The sequence below is a fragment of the Gymnoscopelus microlampas genome (genome assembly GCF_963454915.1).
Source record: "Gymnoscopelus microlampas genome assembly, chromosome: 16".
NCBI lineage: Eukaryota > Metazoa > Chordata > Actinopteri > Myctophiformes > Myctophidae > Gymnoscopelus > Gymnoscopelus microlampas.
The window spans coordinates 31229274-31247184 of record NC_139953.1 but is presented as its reverse complement, the minus strand read 5'-3'; the positions used below and the strand labels follow the sequence as shown (position 1 = coordinate 31247184).

Here is a 17911-nt window from a genome sequence, read left to right as displayed (position 1 = left end):
TGTTCGATGCTGAGACACTGCAGGCTCCTGTACACATCTGACAAAGAACGAAATGCAAATAAAATAGTATGCCCATTCCTGTTCAGCTAAGAATGTTTTGTGCGTAGTGACCGATTACGATGACAGCAATTGCCTTTCAGCACTAAGAGCATTAGGGGTGTGCCGAGACACTAATTTCATGAAACGATACGATACGATATTGGGCTCACAACTTGGATATGATTTCGATACAATACGCACTTTTTTTATTATGAAAATATATGGGGGAGAAAAAAAGCAAATGCAAACAAATAATTCTGTTTTTGCATTATTCAGACATGCAAACTTGTAGCTTTTCAGCTACAATAGCCGTTTTGAATCCAAATAGGGCAATAGTGTGACACCTGACCCGAAAAAAACAACAACATGTTGTCACCCTTTTCACCTCGGGGCTGTTTGCATGCCTGATTATTATGATTGATTTTTTTTTCTCCCAAAATGATACATATCATCAAGAAAACGTATCGCGATATATCGCGGGACGATATATCGGCACACCCCTAAAGAGCATGCACGCACACACACATACACACACACACACACACACACACACACACACACACACACACACACACACACACACACACACACACACACACACACACAGACAAATAGTTAATGTATCTAGCACACACAAAGTTGCATTTCAACCAATCCAATACACGTCTTACAACATGCACTGTAGTGAACAGTGTTAATATTCTTTCTGCATCAAGATTCACACTTAATCATCGTATAGCATGCTTTGTAAGTCTTCTTGTTCCACTCTGTACCTTTGTTTTCTTTCTTCTCTCTTCCCTGCTTTCTGTTTACTTCGACTCTCACTCCTTTCTTTTCCAGCCTGTTCTGTAAGCTGGCAGCTCTTGTCAGACACAGGATTTCCCTCTTCGGTAAGGATGGTGATACCTCTACCAGTGTGTGCCTCTGTGCTTTCATTGCATGTTGATTGATTTTCCACATCATGGCGTTCCTCTCACAGGCGTTGACTCTGCAACGATGGTGAACTGCCTTCACATCCTCGCCTGCTCGCTTGACACGAGGTATGTGCGTATGGATGGCTGCATACTTTGAAATGCAAAACAGAAACCTCCTTTTCTACCCACGTTCCTCGCAATGCTGCAAACTGTAACAATGAAATTCTTTTTGCCGCCATTTGACAAATTGGAAATATTCTTGTCACCTGTGCATTCGATTCCCAGACTCACAGTTTCATTTTGTGGGTATTTTCACATGAACATTTAGAACGGTGATGAAGTCCGGCAGTGAGCTGGTGAAGGCTGGCGTGCGAGGGTTCTTCGAGAACGCATCCGAGGACCTGGAGAAACTGCATGAGATGCTGAAGCTGGGGAAGTTCACGCAGTCCCGTGCCCAAATGAAGAGTCTCTCCCAGAACTTAAACTACATCACCGTGGCACTGCTGCCCCTCCTGACCGCACTGTTTGAGCATGTCACAACGCACGGGTTCGGAAAGGACCTGCTGAGTGAGTCGGGGCCGTTCTCTGGTCTAGGGCTGTTTTTCCATTTACAGATATCAGGGTTATTTGGCTATTTTTGCTATTTTGATGGTGATTAATTGCGTTGGTTTTGTGTTGTAGCAAATGACGTGCAGCTGCACTGCTACCGCATCCTCACCTGTTTGTATTGTCTGGGGACGGGGAAGACCATCTTTGTGGAGAGGTAGGTAGTTGTTCATTTCAAGGACCACCACTTTGATATGCATTAGGCCATATAGGCCTGAGTGAGAGTTGCATTGGCCGGACGATCCAAGATCTCCACCTACTGATCCAGTTCTAGCTACTACATTGAATTTAGATGTCACCAGATGTATCGTTAAGCGGAGATCTCAGATCATCTTGCTACGCGAGACTATTCTCAACCTGTTTCTATTAGACCACTACTGTTGGTCTTTGGTTGAGGGACTGAAGTCTCGTTTTTTTCTCCAAGCTGAGGTCTAAAAGTCCCCTTCTGAAGAAGATGCTATACTTTACTGTGTAGCTATACTGTATGTAGGTTTATTTGGTTTATATTTGGTTTATTTTAATAGGTCATAGAGAACCAAGCTCTCTGTATTAACTCATTCAGTGCCTGACTTATTTCTGGCAGTTTGGCTCTGAGTGCCAGAGCCAAAAATACATTGTAAAAAAAAAAGTGCTTAGGAAGCGAGATACAGCCTTTTTCAGTAAGATGTTAAACAAGAAGTGAATGGAGCAGCAAATCTTCAAATCATCATATCTTGGGGTCTGAACATTTTTTTTTTTTTAAAGAAAAAAAAATGACGTCGGCGACGTCATTGGCACCCTGGGCTTATAAAAACGTGACGTTGGCGACGTCATTGGCACTGAATGAGTTAAGTACCAATGTGCCATTAATGTGCATATTGATTCCTGCTGTATATTATTTGATTTGGATGCTGTTGTCTGATCATTCCAGGCATCTGCCAGCTCTAGGCGAGGGTTTGGCCACCTTGGTGGCAGCCATGCCCGTTGCCTTCCTGGAGCCTGAACTTAACGCTTACAACCCTCTCTCAGTCTTCAACACCAAAACACCCCGCGAGAGGGCCAGTGAGTCTAAAGCACACAACAAAAACGTATCACTTCCTTAGCAGTAACTAAATGTACTACTTGAGAGCCTATGATGACCAACATGATTCCTAAACAGAGTGTGTAGGCTTTGTTCAGACTACAGGTAAATCCAATTTGTTTCTCAAATACAATCTTTGGGACTGACTGTTGACATTCTTATTTGTAAGTGTTCAGATTGTATTTGTGTATTCAGACTTCATTGACCCATCATTGGTTGCTGTGGTAACAACATAGGCATGAGTAATACTTAGTTTATAATTCATATGTTGTACGGTGGTGTCGCTCAAAAAGCATTGCAATGTGACGCATTGTGAGCTTGTAGATCGGCTGTTTTCGACGAGCAACACCGGCGTACAAAAAATATAAATCAGCCTTCAGTGTCTGATTGTCCAGACTGAGAAACATCTTTAGAAATCATATTTGAATCGCATTTGAAACCAATTAGGAATGCAAAATCTGATTAGCAAAAAAGCTGTTTCCATGTGCTTTTTTGCTGTTCAGACTTGATCAAATGTATCTGATTCCAATCTCAATAGGGCAAAAATCGGATTTTGGCTGTCAGTGTGAACAAGGCTTTATTGCACTGTGCAGAGGCATTCCAAGCGAGTGTGATTTTCCTTTGTTCAGTCCTTAGTATGCCAGACACCGTGGAGGAGATGTGTCCAGACTTGCCTAGTCTGGATGGACTGTTGAAGGACATACATGACATCTCAGAGTCTGGGGCACGTTACACTGAGATGCCACAGGTCTGTATTGTCTTCATTGCACATAGAAATGCACTACATTTCCTGAGGGTCAAATGTAGTTTTTAATTTAAAGTACTGCTTGAAAATCTAAATTTGGAGATCTGTAATGTCATTCTAGTACTATGCCATATAATGCTGCACAGTAAAATAAAGTATATATATACACAGTACGCATATAAACTGAATGAGTTTGCAGCAGGACATTGCTTATCAGTATGCATGCTCAGATAACCTGTCGTGGATGAAACAAAACAAAGTCACAGTCAAAGAGTTTTCCTCTGTGCTGTGCAGGTGATAGAGGTGATCCTTCCCATGGTGTGTAACTATCTGTCCTACTGGTGGGAGAAAGGTCCTGAGAACATGCCCGAAGACGAGGACTGTTGCACCATGGTCACCTCTGACCACCTCGGCAGCATCCTGGGAAACATCCTCAGAATCCTCAACAACAACCTGGGCATCGATGACGCGCCCTGGATGAAGAGGATTGCAGGTGGGGATGGGGGGCTCAAAGCAAAAGAGAACATTTTCAACATTTTAACATTTTTCGTTTCCAAAACAAAAGCTCACAACGCAAATATATAGGGCTTAAGTGGTTAACAGACATACTGTACTGTTCACTTAAAGTCATATTCAACTTTTACTTTTTTCTTCATTGACAACCCTCGTTGAAAAAACATACAGTTGCACACCGCTGTCAATAATGTTCAACCGCCAGAACTGGTTTCACTCAGCACGTACATCATTGTTTTAGTGTAGCTGTTTTAAAATTCATGCTTCTGGTACAATCCCAAACAAGGACATTAATGATTTCCTCATCACTTTCAAATCCAAGGCGCAGGTGGCCAGGTGGACATCTTTTATACCGTTATACTATATACTTGTTCTGTACTGGTTCTCTCCCCATGCATCTTTGATTCATCCATTTTCTGCTATCATGACAACTGAATTTCCCTCAAGATCAGTAGAGGTCTGTCTATCTAGAACGTGTGGATCCCTCATGCCTTGTGTCGTTCTGCAGTCTACTCCCAGCCAATCATCTGCAAGGCTGGACCGGGACTGCTGAGCAGCCACTTCCTGCCCACCCTGGAGAAACTGAAGAAGAAGACGGTGAAGGTGAGAGGAGAGGAGCCTGTTTGACAATATGCTACCTAATAGACAGCAGAACATAAAGTTATGCTGTACACCATGTAGCCTGTGGCTAACGGTGTATTTCTGAACACACTAATGCTGACTGCTGAGATTCTACTTATGGACTTGTCAGTACTGAGAGTGCTTGGAACTGAGCCAGCCAAGAATATTATGAATATATATATATATATATATATATATATGCACACACACACACACACAAAGATACACACTGTATTTCATATGGAAAACAAGATTATGTGAGCTATTCCTCGTGTTAATGTCACCCGAGCATTACCGTTGTTTACTACAATGTTATTTTTTTTACTTTACTGATAGATTTTGCAAGATGGTCTTCCGAATGAAGAGTTCTAGGTTGTGGAACACTTACGGGTGAAGGGTTTTAAAACATTTAGGTTTTATATCGTTTTTTTTTATAGGGGTCTGGGAATCAGATCTGCTCCGGTCTGCTCAGTCTGTGTCACTAAACCCCTAATTGCTCCCCAGGCGCTGTATTAATATTGCCCACTGCTCCTAATAGTTAGGAGGGTAAACGCAGAGGAGAAACATACAGTAACAAAAGGGTCTTTTACACACTGGAAGCGTGAATAAACGATCAGAAAATGCATCTGCGAATACTTCCCATCAAACTATGAATTTGGTGATGCCTCATTCATACATTGATGATTCGAATTTTTTAATCTACCTCGTTTTGAAATAACGCTCTGTGTGGATGCACTCTTTAACACAAATTAATGGGAATTAATCGCACGTAATAAATGCTCACAGTGTGTAAGGAGCTTAACAGCCAGGTGTTTACAGTGTGCTGCTGATGTCTTGTGCTCCTAGGTGGTGTCTGAAGAGGAGCTGCTGAAGGCAGACGATAGAGGTGACAAACAGGAGGCAGAGCTGCTCATTCTGGATGAGTTCGCTGTGCTCTGCAGGGACCTGTATGCCTTCTACCCCATGCTCATCCGCTACGTGGATAACAACAGGTAGACGTTTCATCCTTGTTGCTTCCATTTCTTCCTTCTCCCCTACACAGTAGTGGTGTTGATTTAACTCTGAGCACATGGATGAATTGACTTTGAAGCCTTTACTGTATACCCTGCTGTTTTTCTTTGGCATTGTTTTGCACCTTTAAAGGGTTTTAACAAAACAACAGCATTAAGATCCTGACACAGTTAATTTAAAGATGGACTTGAGTTTATAGAATGGTCAAACAAGTGGAATGAAAGGAGTTTACCTTTATGCGTTGCTCCAACTCATTTTAGATGGTCTGTGCCATGTGTAAACATATCAAAATAGTGAACTGAGCTCTGCATTTTGATGACACAGGCATCTGATGCTTTTTAAATACACACACAAAAAAAGTGGAAACAAGAAAACAATTTTGACAAAAGACATAACCAACGGTAAAATCAAGACCGGGCTTCAAACATTGACAATGGCTTTATTATAAAAGAGCTTTAAAGAGGTTTTAACAGGGGAATTAAAAGTAGCTACAAGACTAGTACGCGTAAACTGGCAGGTTGTTCCAGATTCTGGGGGCTCTGGTGGCAAAGGTCTGATCATTATTCTTGATCCCCAGCTGACACCTGGGAATGGCTCTCACTTGGATCTAAAGTTGGATAATATTCAGTATTTCGGAGCTACTGTATGCCATGCCATTCGCTCCAAACCACACACTTAGTTAAGTTTGATTAATCCATTGTGCAGGAAATAAAGAACGGATTACAATAATATAACATTCTCTATAATCAGTAACATGTGGGTGAAACTTATGTATATACTGTAGTAAAATATGGTTTTATTAAAAGGCAATTAAAGGCTAGAGCTTATGACGCAAACGTTGGGTAGTGTCTGACATTACAGTACATAAGCGCCTCAGTGCGGCCAAAGAGTTGGCACACCGGCACTTCTGAATTAAGTGATTGTGAATGTGGTTGTCATTACAATTTTACTGTAATCCACAAAAGTGTGACTGTTAATTCCACAATAAATTGTGTTTTTATCAGCCGTTGCCATTTAAGCTAATCAAAGACAAATTAAATGTGGTTTGATCCGCATTTGCAATAACCACACCAGACCATTCAGTTGAATTAATCCAGAACACAAGTTATTGCTGTAATTTAAAGTTCTCTATAACCGGTCATGTGTGAATGATATTTCTGTGTATCAAATATAATTTCATTCCATGGCAATCAATGTCGGACTGCCTCTTCCATGGGCAGAGGGAGAGAGCGTATAGCATATGGGCATAAGGCATAGCGCAGCCTGCTCTTAAAGGCAATGGCATCTGGTACGCTGATTGGTTTTATTAATGTAGCGCCCAAACCACACCTATGCATAATGTAAGGGGTAGTGCAGGTGTTTTATGGATAAGGCTGGTGCTAGATAGCAACGTGGCCATGGGAACGCCCCTTGTGCGATGCTAAATCCTCAAATAGTGGGTAACTTGGGTAACTTGAGCTACTGTAGCGTACATGGAGCTCAGTAAGAAAAGCAACCATGGAGTTATATTGTAGTTTGTTGTTTATGTCCACCCCAGGTCTAGATGGTTGAAGGAGCCAGATGGAGACTCAAATGAGCTCTTCAAGATGGTGGCTGAGATCTTTATCCTCTGGTGCAAATCACATGTAAGACACGTAACAACAAACCTCTGTATTCTGCAATACTAGAAGGTCAATTATAGAATAGCATTATAAGATATCATATAGTAATTTGTAATTATACACTGTCATAAAGAATTATACAGCAATAATACAGAATAATAATCATATCAAACAAAACAATCACAATATCTCTTTGAGATATCATTCATGACATTCTCTTGTTCTCTGTCATCTTCTACTAACATAGAACTTCAAAAGAGAGGAGCAGAACTTTGTGGTTCAGAATGAGATCAACAACCTGGGCTTCCTCACTGGAGAAGGAGGCGCGGCCAAGATGTCCAAGGTACATGACAAAATGACAAAACATACCAAATCACAAGTTCAATCCCATCAAATAAATCAAAAGTTCTCAACATCAACTGTGAGTTTCTCATTTAGCCTATTAAAACCGGGAAAGCATCTGTGTCATTTTATATATATTCTTATATATATATATATATATATATATATATATATATATATATATATATATATATATATATAGCTAGCACATTGGTTGGATATTCAAAAATAGTAGATATACAAGCTCATGCGCTTGTAGATCTGCTGTTTTGGGGAAAAGAAAGTTTGAGCACCACTGATATAGCAACATAAGTTTTTCTGAAAACTTATGATTTAGAAGACATTTTTAGAATCGGCCTCAGGTCTTAATGGTTTAGACTGACTCAGGGGCAGGATTAATTGGATCTGTCCAGCATATCGGTCTTCTCCAGGGGAGACTTTTAACTTCAGCTTCAAGGGGTCACTCACCATCCCAGCCACAATCGGCAGCGGCGTGAACAGATGGTTGCTGGGTGTTGAGTGACCCCTTCATCCTGTCAGAACTTTGTCCCGTAGTAATGAAGCCCAGGATGGGTGGCAGATATGTCTTCAGTCCCTCTGGGTCTAATTGAGGATATTTCTTTCTTTCCCGTTCTCTCGTCCTCAGTATGTCAGCACTTAGGGGAAACCGCTACACCTAAATGTCCCATTTTCCCTTGACGGGATCCCCTGAGCACTGCAAGGCTTGGCATTTCCTTGCCATTGCTAATGAAAGCAAAGAAACCCATTAACTGCACTTTTGTAATGCCGTGGGTGTTGAAATTATGCCTCGTTGTGTAGATGGGAGACATCTTGCACGGCAACTATTAGTTAATGCTTCCTTAATTGAACTGTACACGGGACATTTTATGACTGGTGGGTTTTCTTGTGGACATTTTCGGCAATAAATATGAGTGAGGCCATTTGTCTTGGCCTAACAGTCACTCGCCTAGGTGTCAGTGGGATAAGTTTGGTGTTTATGTGCGCCAGCAGAGCCAGTCAGTATATTTATTTCCACTCTTGGGGGACATTCCCTGTGATTGCTTGGAGTGGAGGAATGTTCCTCAGCTACCGAACCCTGTGGGCTAACACACACACGCACACACACACACATGCACACGCACACACGCTTCAACTCAAGCATCTGCCTCATCTTATTCAAGTTCTGTAATTTACATTAACCTAAGGCACACTATTTTTTGTGGATTGTTGTTTTTCAGAGTACCTTCTCATATCTTCATGGTAAACATGAATTTGTTGTATATTTGACCTGATCCTGTTGTTTCACTGAGGACATTGATCCCTCCCCCTGTCCCTCTGCAGTCAGGCGGGGACCAGGAGAGGAAAAGACCACGTCGTCGTGGGGAGTATTATACCATCCAGACCTCCCTGATCGTGAACGCCCTGAAGAAGATGCTCCCCATCGGCCTTAACATGTGCACGCCAGGTGACCAGGAGCTCATCTCCCTGGCCAAGATTCGCTACAGTCTGGTAAGCCTGTTGACTTTGACTCCTGTCATAATGGGGCGAGTCCGATAATTGTACATTAAGGAAGGGAATGGCAGCTTTTTCACAAGTTTTCCTTCTTTTTGTTAGATCCAAGTTATGCGATGCAGATATATGTTGGTTACTTGTTCACATGTTGTTAGCCTCATAGCATAATTGCGGAAAAAGTAACTTTTGGGTCAAATTGACATTTCTGCCTAACTACTCTCCTAACACTGCTGCTTCATTGTGCCTTATTGCCTATGTCCTCAGCCTATCAGAATGCTTGTTACATTCCAAGATAACTTTCTGCCTAAGTCATTTTAAGTCAACTAGATGATTTAGGCAGATAGTGATTTTTCACTTCTTCTTTTCTGAAAACCTTAGCATTAGGCATTAAGCATGTTGTTTAAGCAGATGCTAGGTTTGATGTTTACCGGTATCCTCGTTAATTGTAGCACTTCATTGTTTTCTTTGCACTCTATTTATGTGACCATTTACCTGTCATTTATAAAAAAAATCAATACATTTAAAAAAGCCTGGGTACCAAGGTTAGTCATTAAATGACTAGGCCTGGTACCCAGGCTTTTTTTATGTTTGGATTAGGGTTAGGGTTAGCTGTCGCGTCGTGCCTCACTATGCCTCTCAGCCATTATAAAATACAAGGTAAACTGAGACCTCTGGTGGCTTATTGCTTTACTCTAGTCTACAGCATATCTGTCCATCACAGTCCAAGACTACCAGACAGTATTAATGTAAAATAAACAGTTGGTCAACCTCTCTCAAATTTTCTATGTCCTTGTCCCAAAAACAGAAAGACACAGATGATGAAGTGATGGACCACCTGCGACAGAATCTCCATCTTCAGGACAAGGTACTGTAGGCTAAATATGACAGGTTTCAGAGAGATTATAATATTCATTGCTTTAATAGAGTCAATGTTTTAGTCCCCCTGTGGTGTCTATTGTCTGTGTGTTTATGTACTGTACAATCATTTATGTGTGGGGTTGGGAAGGTTACTTTTGAAATGTAATCTGTTACAGTTTACCCTCCTAAAATTGTATTAAGTAATTTTTTATTTCTGTTTACTTTCTAACCAAATGTTTTCAAAGAGGATAGTGTATGTAAATGCACCCCATTGTCCTTATATAATAATGTAATATTATAATGCATTATAACTATTTGTGTCCGGGTAGCTCAGTTGGTAGAGCTCTCGCTTTTAGACCACAAGGTCATGGGGTTCGATCTCGGGCACCGCCAACTCAGCGTATGAGTTGCACAGCTTGGGTGCGGTAAGTCGTGCGGTAAGTACTGGGAGCTGATGGTAGGTGTGGGGCTCCACCTCAGCAATCCACCTCCCAGGGGTCTAGCCTAGCGCATTGTACCAGGGACAGACTCCGGCGTGTTGTCGGTTGATACCGACAATAAGCCACTCCCGACCTACTTACTTATAACGCATTATAGACCCAACCTTAATATAAAGTCTCACCAAGAAGTCTGAATAATGTTGTAATAATGTATGTTTTCATTTTGTTCATTTAACTTCACACTAGGTTTACCATCATCATCTTCAATATTATTAGCAGGAGTAGATGTATAATTCTAATAGAAGTAGCGTTATGACAATGTGATCGTGTTGTAGACTGATGACCCAGCAGTCCAGTGGCAGATGAACCTGTACAAGGATGTGGTGATGAGGACAGAGGAGCCAGTAGACCCAGAACACACTGTCAGCAGAGTCCAGAGCCTCTCTGCTGCTGTCTACCACCTGGAACAGGTCCAATCACACACTAGAACTTCTTAAAGCCCCATTATGTTTAGTGGTGCAGCGGAAATAGCTAATCTACAAGCTCACAAGCTTGTACTGTAGATCTGCTCTTTTTGGCGTGTGACACCAGTATAAATCAGGTGTTAAATTACTACTGTTAAGAATAATTAAAGGTTAAAGCCTTTTATCATTTGTCGCACGACTGTTTTGTAGATTTTCAACTGAAAGCCTTTTGAAAGCAATTCAAGTAAAGATTTTTTTTCAAGCGACACAGTTGTGCGCCAAATTATGAAATCGCAAAAAAAACTGGACATAATACTTTAACCACGCCCATCTAGTTCCTTAACCATTTAATCAGTCATTTATAGTAACTAAGTGCATTTACTCAAGTACTGTTCTTACGTACAATGTTACGGTACTTTTACTGAGTACTTCTTCCACAACTGCGTTTAACGTTGTCATTTCTGGGTTCCTAAGGTGGAGGGTCCTCTGAGAATTAAGAGCGCCGTATGGCAGAAGCTGTTGTCGAAGCAGCGTAAGCGCGCCGTGGTGGCGTGCTTCCGCATGGCTCCGCTCTACAACCTACCCAGGTGACTCCCACACACTGCGACATCCGGCACGCTACCGGAACAAATGCTTTCACCATCCAATATCAATGTTGACACACAAGGATTTTATATGACAAACAAAACAAGTACAACATGGCTTAGTCTCCATCTAACTGAACGCAACAAACTGTAAAACACAGTAAAGTCATCTGTTAATTCATCTATTTTGTAACTCTGAGAGTGTACAAATATAGCCAAATGGACCCATACAGGTCCACTTGGTTACATTTATACACACAAACGCTGAAGATTTTACTGTGTAATTTCTTGATTGTGTGCCCCTTGTGGAAAAAAAAACCCTCATCGCCCCCCACCCTAACGACATTCTCTCCTCTGTGTTGTTTACATGCATAACACCACGCCCCCCTCCCACCTCCCCCCACCCGCCCAGATACAAAAATAATAATTACTTCCTCAACGGCTATCGGGAGGTTTGGCTGGAAAGGGCGTTCAAAGCCTCCAGTTTTGACCGTCTGTTCTCCCTGCTGACGGTAATGTTGCAACTACGGGGCGAATGCTTCATCTCTCAATACACCCCCCTTCCCCCCCTCCCCTTCATCCACCAGGCTATGGACTGACCTCCACCTAGCAACCAACTGTCACTGTATGACACTGTTGATTCTGATTGGTCAGCCAGAACAATTGAGTGTTAAATGAAACAATGAATCCTATTTCTTATAATACGGTATAAGAAAGAAGAGAAAGGAATGGAAGACGGGTAGAAAAATAGAGGAAAGAGGAGTGTAAAGGAATGAAAGGGTTTTATTACTGTAAACACAGTACACAGTAGAAGGGTTGATTTAACTCTTGACACCCTTAAGGGTTTACACTTTTGGATGTAAATCAACACTCCGGATGGGTTTTACATTAGTATGTGAAGTGTTTTCATATGACCTAGATCAAGTGAATGAGGAGCAGTAACCAAATGTGTTCCTATCAGTTACAGATAATGATGATGACCTTTTGCCATTTTGTGTCACCTGGCACAGTCAGAGAAGGACGTGTCATTTTTCAACACATCCACGTGTCTAGTTGGGGATTGCCTCTGCTTTTCCCACGAGCGGTGGGGTCTAATCAGTTAATGGCAACACAGGCTTCACGCAGAGGGCGGCGGCGTCCCCGGACAGGCCGTGCATCTTGAAAATGACACATCCTTCCAGTCAGTGTGCATGTTCTCCTAATCCAACTTCACAGCCGGACTGACGTGACTTTGACGCGTCACTCGGTGACCAAAATGTGACCAGTCAGAAGAGCCAGTGGATCCCACATCGAAAACCAATCACCACCCCCCCCTGCCTGAAATGCACTTCCTGTAACCCCGCCTCTTCCTCCTACCCCCCTTCCCCTTACATCTCTTCCTCCAGAACTCACCAGAACTCCATCCTAATGCCACTTTACCTCCCACTCCCCCCTCCATTCCTCCCCTCCCCCCCTTCCCCAGGCATCGCGCTATCAACCTCTTCATCCCGGGCTATCAGAGACAATGGATAGAGGCAGAGGAGTACTCCTTTGAGGAGAAGCTAGTGCAGGATCTGGCAGTAAGTACTGGGCTCGCCGTGCCCGCGCGCCCCGTGCCCTGCGTTGGCACCCCCCTGCCACCGGCCCTGTCTGCCGAATGCTTCTTTAGCCCCCCGCCCGTCGAGCCTTGGGAGCGCGGCCACCCCGCCGTGGGGACCTCGGGCAAGGTGCCAGGGGCAGGTGTTCCCTGCCGCACCGGCCGTGCCACCAGGTCCGCCTTCAGGCAGAAATCCGTCAGGGGTCACAGGCTGCATGAGCAACTCAGGCGGCGACACGGCGCACGCTGCGCTCGAAAAGCACGCTATGCCTGTCTGCCGGCAGGGGTAAGGAAAGGGGGGGCCCTTTAGACTAAAGGCCCCCACCGTCGCTGTAGCTGTGTTTTCGCTGTACGACCCGGAGCCAACCCATCAGTTGTCGTTTCGTCTCCTGCCTCTGTAAGTCCTGTAATGTGGCTCTGTGAGGTGGCGTTCAGTGGCATGCTGTCGATCACATTTCATACTAGATCCTATATATGTATATGCAGAGGTACGGCTCTTTCATCTCACTTAAGTGGATAACTTATGGATAACCAGCTTATGGATAACCAACCTATATTAGACTAATTTTAGAATATTTTAGAATAAAGCTTAAATATCATTTTCAGGTGTACAGAAGCCCATCAGATCTTACAGTACATTGTTATATTCGGGGGGGGGGTGGGGGGTGGGGGGTGGTAATGTAGCTGTCAGAACGACTGCAGGATCCTGCAGTGCGAAGGTCCCAATTCCAACAGCTTAGTGTCTCAGAGGCCGGTGTAGATCTGATCATCCTTCCTTCATCCAGCTTTTGGTGTACTCGTCACGTCAGAACATCATTCTTCACTTTCGCCCTCACAGCTCCCAGACGGCATTAAGGGTGATTTATACTTAGTCTCACGCCGGAGTCCTGCAAGACCGTAGTTGTGCTTGTAGATTAACTTTTTACAAAGCGAGACACCAGCGTGCGACCAAGTATAAATCAGGCATTACCTGCTTGCACGTTGTTTGACCGCTCTAACACGCATGAAACGGAGATCTTGGTTCCATCGTCCATTCCACGACCATCGCCTTTCTCGTCCTGTCCCTCCCATGGATCACCAGGACATGACTAAAAGAAACACTCATTAGCATGCTAATGCTCACTGAATTGTCTGTGATGCTGTGTGTTTGACAAGGTGTGTGTGAACGGACAAGTCTTTTTCATAGCATTTAAAGTTACAATCCATAAGCCTTATGTCCGTTGTCTCCCTCTCTCTCTCAACGGAGAGAGTTAATTGCAACAGTGTCTGAGCTACAGCCAAGACGGCGGATCTATGGCAGTCTATGCCCGTCTGCTTCAATTAACTTTATTGACATTGTCAACCAGTAGGTGTCCTACCCGACACCGGGGTCTAAATGTATATCACTGGAAGAGTAGGGACAACATTTGGCAAAAATAGCTCATCTAGAAGCTCACAACGTTTGTAAGCTTGTAGATGGGCTATTTTTGCCGAGAGGGGAAAAAGTTCCCTGGGGAACTATCAACAAAGTGGCCATTTTGTGGTGCCACGGATAGAAAACCCATTCATTTTTCCGATAGAGATTTTCGAAAATATTCATATAAATTATTTTAAGCCTGGAACCAAGCCATCCAGGCTCCTGGTGAATCATGACCATAAAACATGTGATTCTTTGTCAAAAAATATTTGAAAACCGCAAAAAGGATATTTATTAAATAAAGTATATAATATAATTATATTCAAATATTTGTATATACACAGAATCAAATGTTGTATGGTCATGATTCACCTGGAGCCTTGGTTCCAGGCTTAAAATAATGTATATAAATATTTTCGGAAATCTCTTTGGGAAAAGTGAATGGGTTTGTGGCACCACAAAATGGCCGCCACTGCTATGCCCTATATGGTTTAAGAGGTTAAAACAAGTCTCGTATTCCAGCTTTAAGTATATAAAATGTATATAGTCAGGAAAGTTCTTAGAGTTTCAGCTGTGGCACAGCGCAGTGTTTTGCGTGGAGCTGTATGAGGTGAACACTGTGGTGTGTGTGTGACAGAGCTAATCCCCCTCCCTACCGTGCAGAAAACCCCCATGAAGATAGTGGAGGAGGAGGAAGAGGAGGTGGCTGAGTCGCAGCCAGACCCTCTCCACCAGCTCATCCTCCACTTCAGCCACAACGCTCTAACTGAGAGAAGGTGAGACATAGTGGTGGGGCTGCTCCCACCCAATGTAGAGCGGTGGTTCTCAACCTGTGGTTCGGGACCCCCAGGGGTTGTCCCCACATGATTTTGGGGGGGTCCCCAGATGACAGTGAAGTGACAATTTTTAATACCAAAAAAAAAAAAGAAAGCAAAGAAAAAGACCATTACTGTTTCAAAAGTAATCAACAAACATTGGCCAAATTGTCAAATAATAGAAGAAAGAGATTTTTGAAAATAGCCGATCTACATCTATTTATCTGTGGAACCGAGTCAAATAAAATGCAATGCCTCAACTTCTACATTACAAGTGCTTATCAGGGTGGAGGGGTCCCCAGTTCAAATATGATTATTTTGGGGGGTCACGGCTGAAAAGGTTGAGAACCCTTGATGTTGAGGAAGTTATGTAATCGATTGCACATTACTTGTTACGTTTAATCAAAATATATAAGGTACATTACAATATTACCTTCTGTGCCAAGTAATCTGTTCTATTGCTTTTCCATTACTTTCACAAAACACCCTCAAATGAAGTGTAAATGGTCGAGGCATAATGTTAAATGGAAGAGGGCAGGCTAAATGGAACAGAGGAGAATAACACAATATTGTTATTGGTATTAAAATATCATGATGAAACTACTCAGTAGCTGCAGTGCCCTCTGCAGGGTGTGTAACCTATTACTTTGAAAGACTTTTTTTTTTCACAGGCTTCATTAGTGTGCATGAATTTATTTGTAAGCTATGAATAACAGAGGTTCTGAAAGTAATAGTGTTAATGCATTCAATGACTTTGTTAGTCATAAAAGTAATATTATATTTATTATAGTAATAGGTTTTTGGTCCTCTACTTCAATAAATGACACATGCACTTTATTCTAATTGATTCATTTCTACACATGACATGTGTTTGCTTCTTCTCAGTTCCTTGGATATAGATCCTTTATATATTGCATATGCAGACATGATGGCAAAGGTAATGAGTTTTTCCGATCACATCAAATTTTGATTGTACAATTTCCATGCTTTATGTCTGACACATTCTTATTCAACATTGTATTGACCTTTAAAAAATGTGTCCTCAGAGTTGTGCAGAGGATGAAGAGGAAGAGGAGGAGGAAGGGAAAGAGAAGACATTTGAGGTGTGATTGTTTTCCATAATATTGCACCTGACAACAATAGCTTAGTTGGGTGTCAGCCAGGTGCAGCAAAATCGAAACATACAATTTGCCAATTGCTGCTTCACTGTGGCATTTAATCCCGAGCTTTCAGGGAGGACACAGACATTTTGTATAACCTTAGAAAAAAAAACGTTGAAACAAACAACAGTCCACGTCTCGCCACCAATGACTTCAGGTGAGCACTGTTCTTCTTCGTAGAGGACGGCGGTGCAGACAATACAGAGTGGGAAATGGCATATTTTCTGGTGGAAGGGGAAATAGATTTTACTGCTTCACCCAGCAGATGATGCTCAGATGAGTGCATGCCTCAGTTAAGTGTCTTGCTCAAAGACACTTGTGTACACATACTGTAGACTGGGCGACCCAAGTGTAACAGGGCACAGGGCACAGGCAACCTTCTGCCAATTCCCAGACAACCTCCCACTGAGCTACGGCTGCCCAGAGGCCGACATCGTCTACGGAACAGGGACGGGGGTGTATAGCCTGAAGGTCTGTGTGGCATTGCGGCACTGATGGTCACTGTCTCCATAACTGCACGCCCGTCTCGCCTCGCTGCTCCTGATGGAGTGTTTCTGTCTCCAGTGCTGACGGATGAATTGGTCCCCAGGGCGGCGAATAATGAGAAAAAGAATACTTATGACTGAGAGCACGTCGCCTTGAATGTGAGAAGACAAAGATCCCATCAGTGTGTGTTGATCATCATGTCTCGACCTTGTGTGTGTGTGTGTGTGTGTGTGTGTGTGTGTGGGCCCTCAGGAAAAAGAGATGGAAAAGCAGAAGATCCTGTATCAGCAGGCGAGGTTGCATGCCCGCGGGGCCGCTGAGATGGTGCTGCAGATGATCAGTGCCAGTAAAGGTAATAGTTATAATGGTTTTGTCTGGGATGTTATATGCATACAAATGGACCCATTTATAGCGCACGTACGCACACACACGCACGCATACGCATTAATTCAATAACAAATCACACAGAAATAGGGGAGTGAATCTTTAGATATCTCACAATTTGATTTTGATGGGTGATGATTTGATTCAAAATGTACACTCATTTTATTACATGGAGGGATCACTCATTCACACACGTGCACGCACGCACGCACGCACGCACGCACGCACGCACGCACGCACGCACGCACGCACGCACGCACGCACGCACGCACGCACGCACGCACGCACGCACACACACACACACACACACACACACACACACACACACACACACACACACACACACACACACACACACACACACACACACACACACACACACACACACACACACACACACACACACACACACACACACACACACACACACACACACACACACACACACACACACACACACACACACACACACACACACAGTGTGTGTGTGTGTGTGTCTCTCTCTCTCTCTCTAAATAGAGTTCAGTTTGACATGTAGCCATGTACTGTGTACACCATATACTTCATTGTACAATCTTGTTGCGCAAATATTTGCTATTTTCTTTTATGTTTTTGCTTTTTAATGTCCAAAAATGTCAGGTTGAAAGTGACTATTGAGACACAATGTGTCTCTGTTTTGCATGCCCTTCTCTTATCACCAACCTTCATCCTCTCAATGGCACCATCTCTATACTGTATGTGTTGATTGTGTTCCCAGGTCGCCTGGGCCCCATGGTGACCTGCA

General features: G+C 43.0%; 1 protein-coding gene across 1 annotated transcript in view; it reads left to right on the top strand.

Moving 5' to 3' along the window:
* ryr3 (ryanodine receptor 3) overlaps window positions 1–17911 on the top strand; it is a 167156-nt gene that overhangs the window by 125490 nt on the left and 23755 nt on the right. Inside the window, exons 63-82 of the mRNA XM_084081907.1 lie at window positions 880–929; window positions 1019–1079; window positions 1282–1520; window positions 1635–1716; window positions 2470–2600; window positions 3249–3367; window positions 3659–3857; window positions 4386–4480; window positions 5345–5490; window positions 7047–7134; window positions 7358–7453; window positions 8794–8961; window positions 9770–9829; window positions 10598–10732; window positions 11201–11313; window positions 12773–13172; window positions 14946–15058; window positions 15983–16034; window positions 16144–16200; window positions 16996–17095. Of these exons, the coding sequence (XP_083938033.1) occupies window positions 880–929; window positions 1019–1079; window positions 1282–1520; window positions 1635–1716; window positions 2470–2600; window positions 3249–3367; window positions 3659–3857; window positions 4386–4480; window positions 5345–5490; window positions 7047–7134; window positions 7358–7453; window positions 8794–8961; window positions 9770–9829; window positions 10598–10732; window positions 11201–11313; window positions 12773–13172; window positions 14946–15058; window positions 15983–16034; window positions 16144–16200; window positions 16996–17095 (2504 nt within the window). The remainder of the gene's footprint in view (window positions 1–879; window positions 930–1018; window positions 1080–1281; window positions 1521–1634; window positions 1717–2469; window positions 2601–3248; window positions 3368–3658; window positions 3858–4385; window positions 4481–5344; window positions 5491–7046; window positions 7135–7357; window positions 7454–8793; window positions 8962–9769; window positions 9830–10597; window positions 10733–11200; window positions 11314–12772; window positions 13173–14945; window positions 15059–15982; window positions 16035–16143; window positions 16201–16995; window positions 17096–17911) is intronic.